Source organism: Protomyctophum bolini (genome assembly GCF_963924005.1).
Source record: "Protomyctophum bolini genome assembly, chromosome: 12".
Lineage (NCBI taxonomy): Eukaryota > Metazoa > Chordata > Actinopteri > Myctophiformes > Myctophidae > Protomyctophum > Protomyctophum bolini.
This window is the reverse complement of record NC_137873.1, coordinates 43,268,270-43,284,828: the sequence shown is the minus strand read 5'-3', so window position 1 is coordinate 43,284,828 and position 16,559 is coordinate 43,268,270. Positions and strand designations below refer to the sequence as shown.

Sequence of the window (16,559 nt, the reverse complement as noted above, 5' to 3'; positions counted from 1 at the left end):
TCCAAAAGAATTACTTAAAGTCTTAAAGTCGAACACAGGGTCATGGTGTTGCAGCTATTTGATTGATGGGAACACGTTCCTGGGCAATGAGTTGGCCTTTTCCCGCCCCAAAGATAAATTGGCACTCCTCTGAGAGAGCCAGAGGCTAAAGACACTCGGGTCTGTTCTGAAGCACTCTCTGCTATCAGAAATAATGACTTTGTTGCCCTTGCTTGTACCGTACGGCTGATACAATCTACATTTATACTTGCTAATATGCTCCGACAGGATCTCTGCCTTCTGTTTGCTATGCTATGATAGTATCTGCATTGTGTTTGGAATTCATCAGATGTTTCTTATGCAAGTTGTTAATTACCAAAGTATTTTGTCTGAATACTGACATGAGCAGTGTTGGGACCGTTACTTTTAAAAAGTAACTAGTTACAGTTACTAGTTACATCATTTCAAAAGTAACTTAGTTACTTTACTGTTACTTAAACCAAAAAGTAAAGCGTTACTTCGAAAAGTAACTTTTTCGTTACTTTTCGGCTCGGCTCGCCGGTGCCGGTTCCGGCGAGCCGCCCCGCATCCAAAACACTTGGTGGAGAAAATATGCTATTTCCGTGCTCAGACCCAGGGACACGGGGACACAGCCAGCCAACCAGGGACACACATAGTTGTCTATAATAGAGTGGTTGCACCACTCAAAAAGAAAAACGGGCTCCCACTTCCAGGCCATTCATTCATGCCTTCAGTTCAGTACAGTGATAATAAAACCAATAGCAGGGGGGACTGGTGGTGATTTTGATGATGCTATGTAGGCCTATCAATACATATTTATAGCAAACAACTAAATACAAGTAGGCTACAACCAACAACATGAGGGTTCCAGTTCCACTGCTCCAGTGAATGTTGTAGGCTATACTGTGCAGATGGGCTGAGATAGCTCATAGCTGCTCTTATTGGTGGTGGTGGCAATACTAATTTGATTCTGGATATATAAACAAAGTAAGACCAAAACCAGAATTAATATTTGATAATCAAACACACACGCGCAAAGTCTCTTTCAGTATCTGTCCGTCTCTCTCTCGCTCAAAAGTAGCTATACGCACACTGTCTCACACATACACACACACACACACACACACACACACACACACACACACACACACGAACGCACACGCGCAGCCTCTTTCAGTGTCTGACTGTCTGTCTCTCTCTCTCTCTCTCCCTTTTTCTCTCGCTCGCTCGCTCACATGATGTGCATAGCCTACACGGCGCACACGACACACACACACACACACACGCGCGACCGACATAAACAAACACACGGTGGTATAGCCGGTGGGAATGGGATCATCATAATTTGCTTGGACTCAACAACTTACTTTGACTGTACTTTGTGCTGGATTGGAGCAGCTGAAGGAAATAAGGAGGAATATAGCCATTTGCGATATGGGCGCCGCCATGACACTAGTCAGAGTAAACAAACTTGCGCATCACCACGTGTAGTACACACACGCACACACACACACACACTCCTCCTCCTCCCCCTTCTCTCCCGCAAGGCAAGCATGACAGTTCTTCTCATTCTCCCCCGATCGAGACTACATGAAAAATAACGGAAGAGTAACGGAATAACGCACCATGTAGTAACTGTAACAAGTTACTGAATTTAAAAAAATAACGCGTTACAGCAACCGTTACTGCCGAACGTAACGGCGTTACTGTAACGCGTTATTTACGTTACGTTACGTCCCAACACTGGACATGAGACATGACTCTAATTTGTGTCTTTCTTTCTTCCTTCCTTCCTTCCTTCCTCCCTCCCCCCCCTCCTCCTCCCTCCCTCCCTCCCTCCCTCCCTCCCTCCCTCCCTCCCCCCCTCCTCCTCCCTCCCTCCCTCCCTCCCTCCCTCCCCCCCTCCTCCTCCCTCCCTCCCTCCCTCCCTCCCTCCCTCCCCCCCTCCTCCTCCCTCCCTCCCTCCCTCCCCCCCTCCTCCTCCCTCCCTCCCTCCCTCCCCCCCTCCTCCTCCCTCCCTCCCTCCCCCCCTCCTCCTCCCTCCCTCCCTCCCCTCCCTCCCCTCCCTCCCTCCCTTCCTCTCTCCCCTCCCTCCCTCCCTCCCTCCCTCCCTCCCTCCCTGAGGTACCTGAGGTGTCACAAGGTCACCACCAAAACACTGAGCAGCCCTGAGGCTATCAGAGCCCTGCAGCTGAACAATGACGAAGCAAAGCAAAAACAAATCTCCAATCTGCTGTATGTACTTTTGACCGTATAGGTATACAGTATTAACCTATTTAGACAGTTTTCTGAAAAACCGTCAGTAACCTTTTTCACGTCAAGGACCCCCAGAATTATCTGCATTTGGCCGCGAACCCCCCCCCCCCCATCTGAAAATATGTTGTATTATACCAGGGACCCCCAGAAGCAAAGATTTGAGTTAAAAGCGTCCACTGGGAAAGAATATTATGTATTCATACGATTTGAGACACATTTTCACGATCTTTCAAAAATAGCCGATCTATACAAGCTCGTAGCGCGGCACTCGGTGCCGCGCTACGAGCTTGTGTATATCTGCTATTTTTCAACAGCTTAACCCATTCTGAACGGGAACCCCTTTTGGTGTCAGCATCATGTCGTGCTTTAGCTATTGAAAAATAGCAGATCTACAAGCTCATAGCGCGCCACCGAGTGGCGCGCTACGAGCTTGTAGGTCTGCTATTTTTGAAAAATCGAAGAACGACTGACATTTTTTTTGAATCTGATCTCAGGTCAGAATGGGTTAATCAGACCAGTGTGTGTCCAGTGGAAACCTCGTATGAATCTGATCTCAGGTCAGAATGGGTTAAAGCAATAACATCATAGCATCGCTGCGGGGCCTCGCGTTACCTTTGGCACCACGGGTTGAAGAGCATGACGATGTTCTTGCTGGAGGTGTAGGTGGCCACGCCCCCCGCGGCGGCGGGGCCCCCCTTCAGCGAGCCGGTGGTCACGGTGAGGCCGTACAGGCCCACCACGGCCCGGGCCGGGGAGTTGACGGACAGCTTGATCCTGTTGTCGCTCCGCTCCACGACCTTGGCCTCCCAGCGGTCGTCCTCCAGCTCGTCCACCAGCGGCACGATCACGTGGGTTCCCTTTGACACCATGGGCAGGGGACCTGTATGAAGGGGACACACAGTTAATACATGCAGGGTTCCCTTTGACACCATGGGCAGGGGACCTGTATGAAGGGGACACACATTTAATACATGGGTTCCCTTTGACACCATGGGCAGGGGACCTGTATGAAGGGGACACATTTAATACATGCAGGGTTCCCTTTGACACCATGGGCAGGGGACCTGTATGAAGGGGACACACATTTAATACATGGGTTCCCTTTGACACCATGGGCAGGGGACCTGTATGAAGGGGACACACAGTTACAATACATGCAGGGTTCCCTTTGACACCATGGGCAGGGGACCTGTATGAAGGGGACACACAGTTACAATACATGCAGGGTTCCCTTTGACACCATGGGCAGGGGACCTGTATGAAGGAGACACACAGTTACAGTACATGCAGGGTTCCCTTTGACACCATGGGCAAGGGGACCTGTATGAAGGGGACACACATTTAATACATGGGTTCCCTTTGACACCATGGGCAGGGGACCTGTATGAAGGGGACACACACAGTTACAATACATGGCAGGGTAACCTTTGACACCATGGGCAGGGGAGCTGTATGAAGGGGACACGCATTTAATACATGGGTTCCCTTTGACACCATGGGCAAGGGGACCTGTGTGAAGGGGACACACAGTTACAATACACGCAGGGTTGAGGGTTCCCTTTGACACCATGGCATGGGCAGGGGACCTGTATGAAGGGGACACACAGTTACAATACACGCAGGGTTCCCTTTGACACCTGTGTGTGTGTGTGTGTGTGTGTGTGTGTGTGTGTGTGTGTGTGTGTGTGTGTGTGTGTGTGTGTGTGTGTGTGTGTGTGTGTGTGTGTACGTGCATGTGTGCGTGCATGTTCTCTGTGAATAATACTGCATGCTCAAGTGTGCATGAGATACTTCCTCTTTATGCCCACATCACACTGTGCCACAAAAACCCTTTAAAATCCTTCTTTAGTCTCATGTATCTAAATCTGACCTCCGGTAGGGTAAGATAGTAGGAGACATGTGACAGTGGAATGATTCCACGTGTATCTAAATCTGACCTCCGGTAGGGTTAGATAGTAGGAGACAGAGACAGTGGAATGATTCCACATGTATCTAAATCTGACCTCCGGTAGGGTTAGATAGTAGGAGACAGTGACAGTGGAATGATTCCACGTGTATCTAAATCTGACCTCCGGTAGGGTTAGATAGTAGGAGAGTGGAATGCAGTGACAGTGGAATGATTCCACACAGATATTCTGCTGCGGGCTGCATGCTGAGTAAACCCTATTATTCAACGTCACTGTAATTACTGGTCTGTCGCTGCAGCGGATGACACAGTAAACAACAAGCCAACAGCCAGAACTAAACTGTAAACAACACACGCATCGCAGCCCCTTCGCTCCAAGTGTGCTCGGTTCCTCTGAGTAAACACACCCAGCGCTGTGCAAAGCTTCCCATGCAGAGTTATGTGTAATCTTCTATATCTACATAAATGCACCACGTCTCTGTGTGTGCTGTGTACGTATACGTCTGAAATCCACGTAACTCGAGAACCGTTCGCTTCCACCGACTTCAAATTCGACACACGCGTTCAACACCCCCACAGGGGGGGGGTTTCGGCTGCTCCACGAAGAAGAGACATGACAGCCCGCTGTGATGTTTACCTCTCAATACTAGCCTGGATGTGGGTTTGGAAAGTGACTTTGAGAATCTAGACGTTCCCACGCTCGGGGAAAAGAAAGAAAGAAAGAAAGAAAGAAAGAAAGAAAGGAAAGAAAGAACACTTTGGAGGACTAACAACTGTCTGGAAAGGACTGTGTCTTGTTTGTTTATTCATTCATGACATGTCATGTCAAGTGCAAAAGGACATTACTCCAAGTGTGACATTCTTCGCAGAGGAAGAAGAGATTTTCCCTCAGCTGTTGTTCGCTTTGGAAGCAGCAGTCAGAGCTGCAGTACTGACTGAGTACATTACAGTACAGTATATGTCTGTTAGCTTTGGAAGCAGCAGTCAGAGCTGCAGTACTGAGTACATACAGTACAGTATGTCTGCTCCCGATAACCAGATAACATTGTTCTATATCTGACCTGAGCCAGAACCCGCCACCCTTCCTCTCCCGCCCGCTGCATATACTCGCTGGGAGGAAAATCAATCAAAAAAAAAAAGAAACACTGTCTCTGTTTCCACTGCAGAGTTCAACATTAACCAAGATTGACTTCACACAAAGCATGCTTTCACACATCTGGGAATGGGAAGGTATATAGTGTCAGGTTCAAACCCCCGGTTAGTGTGTGTGTGTGTCGAAGTGACCCTGAGCAAGGCACTTAACCCCCAACGGCCCCCCGCCCAATGTGCTCATCACGTCCATCTGAGGAGGCGGAACCATCAGCTGGGTTCAGCCGTCAACGCAATTTCCCTTCCTTCGGGGAGCAGAAATCTTTCCCTTATGTTTGAAACGCCTGCATATTTATTGCACAACCGACTCACGGGAAATTATTTTCTCTCTGAAAATCAAGGATTTGCCGAAGGGAGTACTGTACGCATGCAGGGTATATTATGCATATGTCATTCACTACAGATGACACAGGTATTTCAACCCCCCCCCCCCCCCCCCCCCTTAACCCATTCTGACCTGAGATCAGATTCATACAAGGTTTCCACCGGACACACACTGGTCTGATGAACCCATTCTGACCTGAGATCAGATTCTAAAAAATGTCAAGTCGTTCTTCGATTTTTCAAAAATGGCAGACCTACAAGCTCGTAGCGCGCCACTCGGTGGCGCGCTATGAGCTTGTAGATCTGCTATTTTTCAATAGCTAAAGCATAACATAGTGCTAACACCAAAATGGGTGCCCGCCCAGAATGGGTTAAACATATAAATGGTCGCTGATAGAAAAGCATTTATCTCATTTGGAAGCCAAGCGGTTTTCTTGCGGTGCCACTGCCTGTGGTAACGGATGGTTATTCCCCAGTGTGTAATATGGAACGGTGAGCGTTGTAAATGCCTGCATAAATACCAGAGAGAGGGTCTGGTGTCTGGAAGCTATTAACTCTGGCAGGGGAAGGTGTAAGCTTAAAGCTGCTTAAAAATGTGTTCGCAATGTCTGAGCCACTAATACAAATCATTGCGAACGCAGTGAGCACTTACTATGAGACCTAGCAGATCATGTCTGTGTGTGTGTCTGTCTGTCTGTCTGTCTGTCCGTGTGTCTGTCCCGCTATCCAAATATGGAGTGTGTTGCATCAGCAATCACTCAGCTCCATATATGGGCACAAAAGGGGCCAGTGATTTGTTTGTTGTGGACCTGGCCCCTTTTGTGCCCATATATGGAGCTGAGCGTTCGCTTCCCGCGTTCGCGCGTCTAACTCGTACACTGTCATACACTAATACTAATCATATGCACTGCACCATATATATACTATTTAAAATGTCTTGGTCTATGACTGTGTGTGTGTGTGTGTGTGTGTGTGTGTGTGTGTGTGCGCGCGCATTAGCTATTGCTCGTCTGAATGTCTGTGTGCACATGTGCCTGTGTGTATAGTATGTACTGTATGTGTGTTGCACTTGGCACATATACTGTTTGTAGTGCATTGTTTTCCAAGCAGTGGGTCGGAACCCATTTGTCACGGACACATTTTTATGGATCCCTTTATTTTTTTATTTAATACACTTTTGTTTTTAATCATTATTATTTCAAAACACTTCCGAAAAAAGCAAAAAGTTTGCTGAATTATAAAGGAATTCAATTTTTTTCCCCCCCAGTAATTCCATTAAAAAGATTTCAAGAAAAATAATTTAAAAAATCTAAAATTCCATAAATTAAGTAGTAGATCTGTTATTTTCACTAGTTTGGGTCGTGGGGAGACATATCAAATCTCTCCTACGGGTCACGGCCTAAACCGCTTGGGAACCACTGCTATAAGGCAGCACATACACAGTGCATAACATAATGTATGTACTGTATGTACCGTATATACCCATGCTAATATTTCTACTAATCCACATTGGTGGTCCCCAGCTGCCATGCTTCACCATACAGTATATCACGGGGTAACAGCTGCATGTCAACTAGTGCCACGTACCGGAACGCCTCACACATGAACAGTGCTTGTGTTCACACATGAACACATGTGTTCACACATGAACACATGTGTTCACAGTACATGAACAGTGCACATGAACACATGTGTTCACACATGAACAGTGCAACAGTGCAGTAGCACATCATCCACCATGTGAACCGCATGTGAACATGCTGTACTCGACTCGGTGATAAATGACTCCAGTCCTGCCTTCCTCAACCTTTTACGGTTGTGCAGGACACTCTCACGTTCTGGCACGAATCATATTGACCTGAGGCTTTAACCCATTTTGGGAGGGGAACACCATTTTGGTGTTATAGCATCATGTTATGCTTTAGCTATTGAAAAATAGCAGATCTACAAGCTCATAGCGCGCCACCGAGTGGCGCGCTACGAGCTTGTAGGTCTGCTATTTTCTTTTTTTTTTTAAATCGTGAAAATATTTATTTCAGAAAACTGGAGGATTTAGAAGATTTTGAGGTCAGGCCTAAATGGGTTAAAGGCCTATAGCTGACATGTAGGTGCACCGCTATAGGGACGGCAGTGGCTCAGAGGGTAGAATGGCCCGGCAAAGCAGCTGGATGGGAGTTGGATCCCGGGCTCCCCCAGAGTTATAGTGTGGAAGTGTCCTTGAGGAAGACCCTGAGCCCCTCATTGCTCCCGACGTGCACGTTCATGCCTTACAAGGAGTCCTCCACCATCGGTGTATGAATGTGTGTGTGAGAATGTACAGTAACACACAATCTTTGGGGCAATAAAGCGCTTATATATAAATGCACCATTTGTTATTTACCCACAAACCCATGAAATGATAAATGGAGCATTTATTTATAACAGGGCCTTTTCTTCAAAGTGTTTCACAATGTGCATATTTACAATTCATCCGTTCACTCACTCGCCCCCAAAGCGGAGGGAACCATGCACGGCGCGCTCATTCCAGTAACAGTTTAGGGGCCAAGTGTTGTTGCTCAAGGTCACTTCAACACCCAGGAGGAGGAGCCTGAAGATCGAACCGCCAACCGTTTCCCATTCCAAGACTGTCGCTCTACCTCCTGACTGAGCCACTGCTGGCCCATCATGGGGCCAAGCCTTGGGCCGGTCCAGTTAGGGCCAAGCCTTGGGCCGGTCCAGTTAGGCCAAGCCTTGGGCCGGTCCAGTTAGGCCAAGCCTTGGGCGGGTCCAGTTAGGGCCAAGCCTTGGGCGGGTCCAGTTAGGGCCAAGCCTTGGGCCGGTCCAGTTAGGCCAAGCCTTGGGCCGGTCCAGTTAGGCCAAGCCTTGGGCGGGTCCAGTTAGGGCCAAGCCTTGGGCCGGTCCAGTTAGGCCAAGCCTTGGGCCGGTCCAGTTAGGGCCAAGCCTTGGGCGGGTCCAGTTAGGGCCAAGCCTTGGGCGGGTCCAGTTAGGGCCAAGCCTTGGGCGGGTCCAGTTAGGGCCAAGCCTTGGGCGGGTCCAGTTAGGGCCAAGCCTTGGGCCGGTCCAGTTAGGGCCAAGCCTTGGGCGGGTCCAGTTAGGGCCAAGCCTTGGGCCGGTCCAGTTAGGGCCAAGCCTTGGGCGGGTCCAGTTAGGGCCAAGCCTTGGGCCGGTCCAGTTAGGGCCAAGCCTTGGGCGGGTCCAGTTAGGGCCAAGCCTTGGGCGGGTCCAGTTAGGGCCAAGCCTTGGGCCGGTCCAGTTAGGGCCAAGCCTTGGGCGGGTCCAGTTAGGCCAAGCCTTGGGCGGGTCCAAGCCTTGGGCGGGTCCAGTTAGGGCCAAGCCTTGGGCGGGTCCAAGCCTTGGGCGGGTCCAGTTAGGGCCAAGCCTTGGGCGGGTCCAAGCCTTGGGCGGGTCCAGTTAGGCCAAGCCTTGGGCGGGTCCAGTTAGGCCAAGCCTTGGGCGGGTCCAAGCCTTGGGCGGGTCCAGTTAGGGCCAAGCCTTGGGCGGGTCCAGTTAGGCCAAGCCTTGGGCGGGTCCAGTTAGGCCAAGCCTTGGGCGGGTCCAGTTAGGCCAAGCCTTGGGCGGGTCCAAGCCTTGGGCGGGTCCAGTTAGGGCCAAGCCTTGGGCGGGTCCAGTTAGGCCAAGCCTTGGGCGGGTCCAGTTAGGCCAAGCCTTGGGCGGGTCCAGTTAGGCCAAGCCTTGGGCGGGTCCAAGCCTTGGGCCGGTCCAGTTAGGGCCAAGCCTTGGGCCGGTCCAGTTAGGGCCAAGCCTTGGGCCGGTCCAGTTAGGGCCAAGCCTTGGGCCGGTCCAGTTAGGGCCAAGCCTTGGGCCGGTCCAGTTAGGGCCAAGCCTTGGGCCGGTCCAGTTAGGGCCAGGGCGCCAGGCCTTCATTTTCAGGCCTGTTGAGATATACTGAGTTGGATATACAGCGGCCCGTTGAGAACTCTATTAAGGCTATACAACACATATCATAGGGTGTGTGTGCGCACGCACGTGTGTGTGTGTGTGTGTGTGTGTGTGTGTGTGTGCACCAGGGTAATCGGGTCCAGAATCGGCCTCCATCGCCACCTGACGACCCACAAGGACCAATAAGGAGGACAGTCATACTCGGATACGAGTGACCGCCGATGATGATGGTGTGTGTGTGTGTGTGCGTGTGTGTGCGTGCGTGTGCGTGTGCGTGTGCGTGTGTGTGTGTGTGTGTGTGTGTGTGTGTGTGCGTGTGTGTGTGTGTGTGTGTTGTATAGTGTAGTCTATCGAGCAGTCTTGGAAAGCCTGGTCAGGTTTGGCATCACAGTTTGGTTCGGTAATCTCAAAATTGTTCAGATTGGTGCAGACTGCAGGGAAGATCATAGGGGTAAGACAGACAACTCCCCTCTCTGCAGTCTATTTATGAGCAGGCTACATTAAAACAGGCTCAAAAAAAATTGTCAGTGATGTTTACCCATGTTTTAAATGGCGAGTTTGTACTTCTGCCCTCTGGGAGAAGATACAAATAACCAAAGTGGAAGTACATCAGATTTAAATAAATGGTTTGTATATCAGCATCAACTAAGATGCTGAATGAGGCTCTGAAACAGCAGTAACTACGTGAGGCCTGATTATCCACATCATGTGTGCAATTGTGTAATGTTGTGTCTTCCTCTGTAATGTATTTCTGTTTGTCATTGATGTTTTATGTGTGGCTGTATAGCTGGGGTGAATAAAGCCCAAGACAAATTTCCCTTGTGGACAATAAAGTTTACCTTGACCTTGAATCCATGGACCCACCCACATCCTATACTGTACATCACACCCATCTATGCATCAAAGATCCTTAACCCATTCTGACCTGAGATCAGATTCATACGAGGTTTCCACTGGACACACACTGGTCTGATTAACCAAATCTGACCTGAGATCAGATTTAAAAAAATGTCAGTCGTTCTTCGATTTTTCAAAAATAGCAGACCTACAAGCTCGTATCGCGCCACTCGGTGGCGCGCTATGAGCTTGTAGATCTGCTATTTTTCAATAGCTAAAGCATAACATGATGCTAACACCAAAATGGGTTCCCGGTCAGAATGGGTTAAACTGCACCGCATTCCACGCCTCGCCAAAAAGTACGAGATGGTATACTTTTGGTTTCCTATAATCGTATTTTGTCAGATCTCACGGACGTCCTGTAATCTGTACGTTGCCAGATCTCGGTGAGAGAAGTGTATGTGAGGCTTGTTGTGTTTGTGAGGATTGGTTCCAATATTCATTTCAGTGACTAGTATCATGTAGCGAAAGAAAGAAGCGGTCATGATCTCATAATCATGGCCACTTCACTATTGGAATTAACCCATTTTGGGGCGGGAACCACTGTTGGTGTTTTAAGCATTATGATATACTTTAGCTATTGAGAAATAGCAGATCTACAAGCTCGTAGCGCGCGCTAGATCTAGCTAGATCTGCTATTTTGTTAAAGTCGGGAAAATGTGGCGCAAATTTTTGAATATATATTTCAGAATGAACGCTATTTACTAAAATATTGGCTTCTGGGGGGGGGGGGGGGGTCCCTGGAACTACATATTTTGAGATGGGGGTCCGTGGCCCAAAAGAGATAATTCTGGGGGTCCTTTGACATGAAAAAGGTTGAGCGCCACTGACAGAGAAACATGTATATTAGGAAAAATGTTAGGATTTAGAAGCCTTTTTTTTAAATTTAATTTAATTTAATTTTAATTTCTCCCTCGCGTGTTTGGGGGCAGCGGTGGCTGAACGGTTTGCGGAGCGGTCTTGATATCGGAAGGTCGCTATAGTTCGTATCCCCGGACCGGCACGTTAAAAATTACCACCGCTGAAGTGCCCTTATTGGACAAGGCATTGAACCCCTATACCATGAAATGTTCTATGAGCAGGGCCTGGCTGTAAACAAGTTCTTGAGCTTAGTCCAGTTACCCTGGGTAGTACCTTTGTCTCCTTGTGTGTCCATCGACAACACCCCCCCCCCTCCCCCCCTCCCCCACTCCCTGCAGACAGTGCTCACCCGTCCGGAGGTCCAGGTGCAGTTTGTCCCCCCCCGTCCCCCCCCAGTGCTCACCCGTCCGGAGGTCCAGGTGCAGTTTGTCCCCGTCCCCCCCAGTGCTCACCCGTCCGGAGGTCCAGGTGCAGTTTGTCCCCGTCCCCCCCAGTGCTCACCCCGTCCGGAGGTCCAGGTGCAGTTTGTCCCCGTCCCCCCCCAGTGCTCACCCGTCCGGAGGTCCAGGTGCAGTTTGTCCCCCCCCCCCAGTGCTCACCCGTCCGGAGGTCCAGGTGCAGTTTGTCCCCGTCCCCCCCCAGTGCTCACCCGTCCGGAGGTCCAGGTGCAGTTTGTCCGTGTCTGCGTTGTAGACTCTGCTGAGCTCCAGCTCCATCTGGAAGGTCTGGCCGCGGCGGATGATCATGTCGTCGCCGTGGAACTGGTCCGTGTGGTGCTCGCTGCGGTTCTGACCCGCCTTGGAGCTCAGCAGGTCCACCGAACACACCGTCAGCTTTGTCTCTATCTCTGGAGAGAGGGAGACAGAGAACACACCGTCAGCTTTGTCTCTATCTCTGGAGAGATGGAGACAGAGAGATGGAGACAGAGAACACACCGTCAGCTTTGTCTCTATCTCTGGAGAGATGGAGACAGAGAGATGGAGACAGAGAACACACCGTCAGCTTTGTCTCTATCTCTGGAGAGATGGAGACAGAGAGATGGAGACAGAGAACACACCGTCAGCTTTGTCTCTATCTCTGGAGAGAGGGAGACAGAGAACACACCGTCAGCTTGGTCTCTATCTCTGGAGAGAGGGAGACAGAGAACACACCGTCAGCTTTGTCTCTATCTCTGGAGAGAGGGAGACAGAGAACACACCGTCAGCTTTGTCTCTATCTCTGGAGAGATGGAGACAGAGAGAGGGAGACAGAGAACACACCGTCAGCTTGGTCTCTATCTCTGGAGAGATGGAGACAGAGAACACACCGTCAGCTTTGTCTCTATCTCTGGAGAGATGGAGACAGAGAACACACCGTCAGCTTTGTCTCTATCTCTGGAGAGATGGAGACAGAGAACACACCGTCAGCTTTGTCTCTATCTCTGGAGAGATGGAGACAGAGAACACACCGTCAGCTTTGTCTCTATCTCTGGAGAGATGGAGACAGAGAACACACCGTCAGCTTTGTCTCCATCTCTGGAGAGATGGAGACAGAGAACACAACCGTCAGCTTTGTCTCCATCTCTGGAGAGATGGAGACAGAGAACACACCGTCAGCTTTGTCTCTATCTCTGGAGAGATGGAGACAGAGAACACACCGTCAGCTTTGTCTCTATCTCTGGAGAGATGGAGACAGAGAACACACCGTCAGCTTTGTCTCTATCTCTGGAGAGATGGAGACCGAGAACACACCGTCAGCTTTGTCTATCTCTGGAGAGATGGAGACAGAGAACACACCGTCAGCTTTGTCTCTATCTCTGGAGAGAGGGAGACAGAGAACACACCGTCAGCTTTGTCTCTATCTCTGGAGAGATGGAGACCGAGAACACACCGTCAGCTTTGTCTATCTCTGGAGAGGGAGACCGAGAGGATGGAGACAGAGAACACACCGTCAGCTTTGTCTCTATCTCTGGAGAGATGGAGACAGAGAGAGGGATACAGTCAGATAGTTATTTTGCCCCCTCCTGGAACCCCCCTCAAAGACCTGGAGCTCAATGGCCTAACTCAGTGTTCTTCCCTAACTTTTTCTTTGGCTCGAGACCCAAAAAGAAAGATTTGAAGTGGGGATTTGAAGCCGGGACCGACTCTAGTGAAAATAGCAGATGTTCAGCGACTTGTATAGTCGATATTGTCAATGAATGTAATTACTAATTATTGCATTAGAAAAATCATTGACATTGTTTTTAATTCATGAAGATTTTCCCTTTTTTTTTTAGCTGGAATTTTTTTTTAATTAAAAAACATTAAGGGATATTTATTATTTATACTCACGACCACCCACTAAATATGATTCTGATCCTGATGAAAATGACTCACAAACTCCCAGTGTTGTGAACCAGTGACCCATTAACTGATTGTTTACTTTAATGACGGTTACACACATCATCCCCTCTTTCCTTTCATACCTTTCATCTCGGTGTCGTCCCCGCTCTGAGGCAGCGGCTTAGCGGGAGGCTCTTCGGGGAGCGGTTTGGGTTTGGTGGGAGGTTCCTCGGGGCTGACGAGCGGCGCCGGAGGTTTGATCAGCTCCACGCGGTCCGTGACGTCGGTGCCGGCGGCGAGGCGCGGCTTACAGCAGCACGGGCACAGCTTGTGGTACCAGCGGCGGCAGCCTCCTCCTCCGCATCCTCCTCCTCCCTCCTGCTTCTCGTCGCCCTCCTCGTGAATGGTCAGCTCCACCCGGGTGGGCGGGGCGGCGGCGGCGTGGAAACGCCCCACGTCCGCCGTGCCCCGTGGCACCATCCGCTCACCTGGCATTCTGATTGGGTAAGAACAAGAGGGTGTCAAATGAAAGATAATATGGCATCCATAAACACAGCATAGTAGTAGAACGGTGCACTCAGTAGACACTCCCCCCTTCTCTCCATCGTACTGATGTCTTGTACAGTGGTTCTGGGGACCCTCAAGGGGGTCGCCAGATGTTTAGCGCCACCTGGTGGTCACCAGTTTAGGCTTTGGTTGCCAATTCGCCCATTATAAAAAAAAGAAAGAAATTGTAAATTCTATTATGCATGTAAATGTGCATGTCATCACCTGTATACACCAGATTAGAGGAATTTTCTAAATATGGATAAAATAAAATTGGCAAAAACTTAAACTGTTTTAATGTGCAACATTGTTTTCTCACTCAAGCGTAAACAAACCAACATACAAATTGGCCAAATTATACGCAAGAAAGAGACAAACATTGTGAAAATAGCCGACAGAGATGAGAGAGAGTACGTTATCTTTACTACACAGATGTATTTTCCAATATGCAACAAAAGCACAGCTCGGAGTAGAGTCGCTGCTTCTTCGCTTGGAAACGAGCCAGCTGAGTTGGTTCGGACATCTGGTTAGGATGTATGTGTGTGTGTGTGTGTGTGTGTGTGTGTTGTGTGTGTGTACGTGTGTGAGTCAATTTAACAATGGTGCAGACGATCAGAAATCAACAGAGTGAGCGACGTTTGCGCTACTGTATGCCGAATTGGAGTACTTTTTTTTCCTCCCTGGAAATAAAAACGTCTGTGTTTCCGAGGCTAGTTAGATGTCTTTTGGGCGTCTCCCTATGCCTATGGCCTTGGATCACCTCGGGAAGTTACTAATGTTTCTCTGGAGAGGGAAGTCTGGAGCTCTCTGCTGGAGATGTTGCCCCCGCGACCCGACTCCGGATAAGCGGTTGAAGATGGATGGGTGGATGAACAAAAGCACAATTGTTCGGGTTGTATTTTATTTCATTTTAGTCTTCAAGTTTTCTGTTCACACATTTCTTAATTCCAGTAGGCCAATAGGCTTAGCCTACATATATTATTGTACATACATTTCTTACTTTGGATTGTTTTTTATTTGACACTTGCCTTGGCAATGAATGCACATGTTTCCCTCGGCAGATTGGAATTTAATTGGGAGAGGGAGCGAGGGAGATAAAAGAAGAAAGAGAGTTAGAGAAGATAAATGTGGTCGATGGTTGGACAACAGACAGACGGTGTAGAGAGAGATACACCAACAGGGTGAGGTCGGTCACTGGGGTGGATGAATGGAGGAGGGAGAGAGAGATACACCAACAGGGTGAGGTCGGTCACTGGGGTGGATGAATGAATGGAGGAGGGAGGGAGAGATAAAAGCCACGGGGAGAGATGGGAACCGTGTTGAGAAAACAGATAAGAGAATCGAAGAGAAGCAGGGCTTGTCTCAGAAGAGCGAATGTCTGTGGGTGCAAATAAGGTCTAAACTCCATAACAGGAGTTGTTGTTGGTCTACATAAGCATGTCAGTCAGAGTCAGTGGTCAGGTCATGGTGTGTATTGTGCTGTGGTTTAATGCTCCACTAAAAGATTCGCATGAGTTTCATCATCTTCATCTCTCTCCTCAGTTCCTCCTCCTCTCTCTCTATTGTTCTCCCGAGATGGTTGGTACTCATGACTTTGTACTGAATGTGCTTGTCTATTATTTCTTGCATTCGTTTTTCCCACAATTACCGCATTCCAGACTTGCACTTTTCCCCCGACCGGCTGCCTTTTCTTCGCAAAGCATCCTGGGTGTATTTAGCCTTTTGTCCAAAGTCACCCAGAACTCCCCCGAGCAGTACTGTACTGTACTACGGTACCTCCTCAGTCCTCATACGAGCTGTCGGATTCCATCTGCTCCATTCTGCCCATGCAGCTGCTGGGGTAGCAGAGCAACGTGTGTGTGTTTTTGTGTAAATGTGAACACAGATTGGGTGTAACCCATTCTGACCTGAGATCAGATTCATAACGAGGTTTCCACTGGACACACACACTGGGTCTGATCAACCATTCTGACCTGAGATCAGATTCTAAAAAATGTCAGTCGTTCTTTCGATTTTTCAAAAATAGCAGACCTACAAGCTCGTAGCGCGCCACTCGGTGGCGCGCTATGAGCTTGTAGATCTGCTATTTTACAATAGCTAAAGCATAACATGATGCTAACACCAACATGGGTTCCCGTTCAGAATGGGTTAACGCTACAGTGCTTCAGTTGTTGTGCATTCATCATTCTGTCACCCCCCGCGCACGCAACTCCTTATATCCTACACCGATAATCATCTTCCTTAGTTCAAACACAACATAATTCACACAACGCGGCAAGTGATTCCAGCACAGTATATTACGGACCGTTTGCTCTTTTGTTTTTTAGATTTATTTTCTTTCTTTTATTTCATTTAAAACTTTCTCAACAATTCCCGGTCCTCTATGGGGTCTCCTCTGATACACATAATGTCAAGGCTGC

At 49.0% G+C, this 16,559-nt stretch overlaps 1 protein-coding gene across 2 annotated transcripts in view; it reads right to left on the bottom strand.

Moving 5' to 3' along the window:
- LOC308326368 (protein-glutamine gamma-glutamyltransferase K-like) overlaps positions 1-14,092 on the bottom strand; it is a 40,104-nt gene extending 26,012 nt beyond the window's left edge. Inside the window, exons 1-3 of one of the 2 annotated variants that reach the window (XM_080779195.1) lie at positions 13,737-14,092; positions 11,943-12,140; positions 2,872-3,136 (exon numbers count right to left, since the gene is read on the bottom strand). In XM_080779195.1, coding sequence (XP_080635321.1) covers positions 2,872-3,136; positions 11,943-12,140; positions 13,737-14,088 — 815 coding nt within the window. In that variant the 5' untranslated portion in view covers positions 14,089-14,092. The remainder of the gene's footprint in view (positions 1-2,871; positions 3,137-11,942; positions 12,141-13,736) is intronic. The other variant, XM_080779196.1, reaches the window with a different exon arrangement.
- Between the last annotated feature and the right edge of the window lie 2,467 nt (positions 14,093-16,559).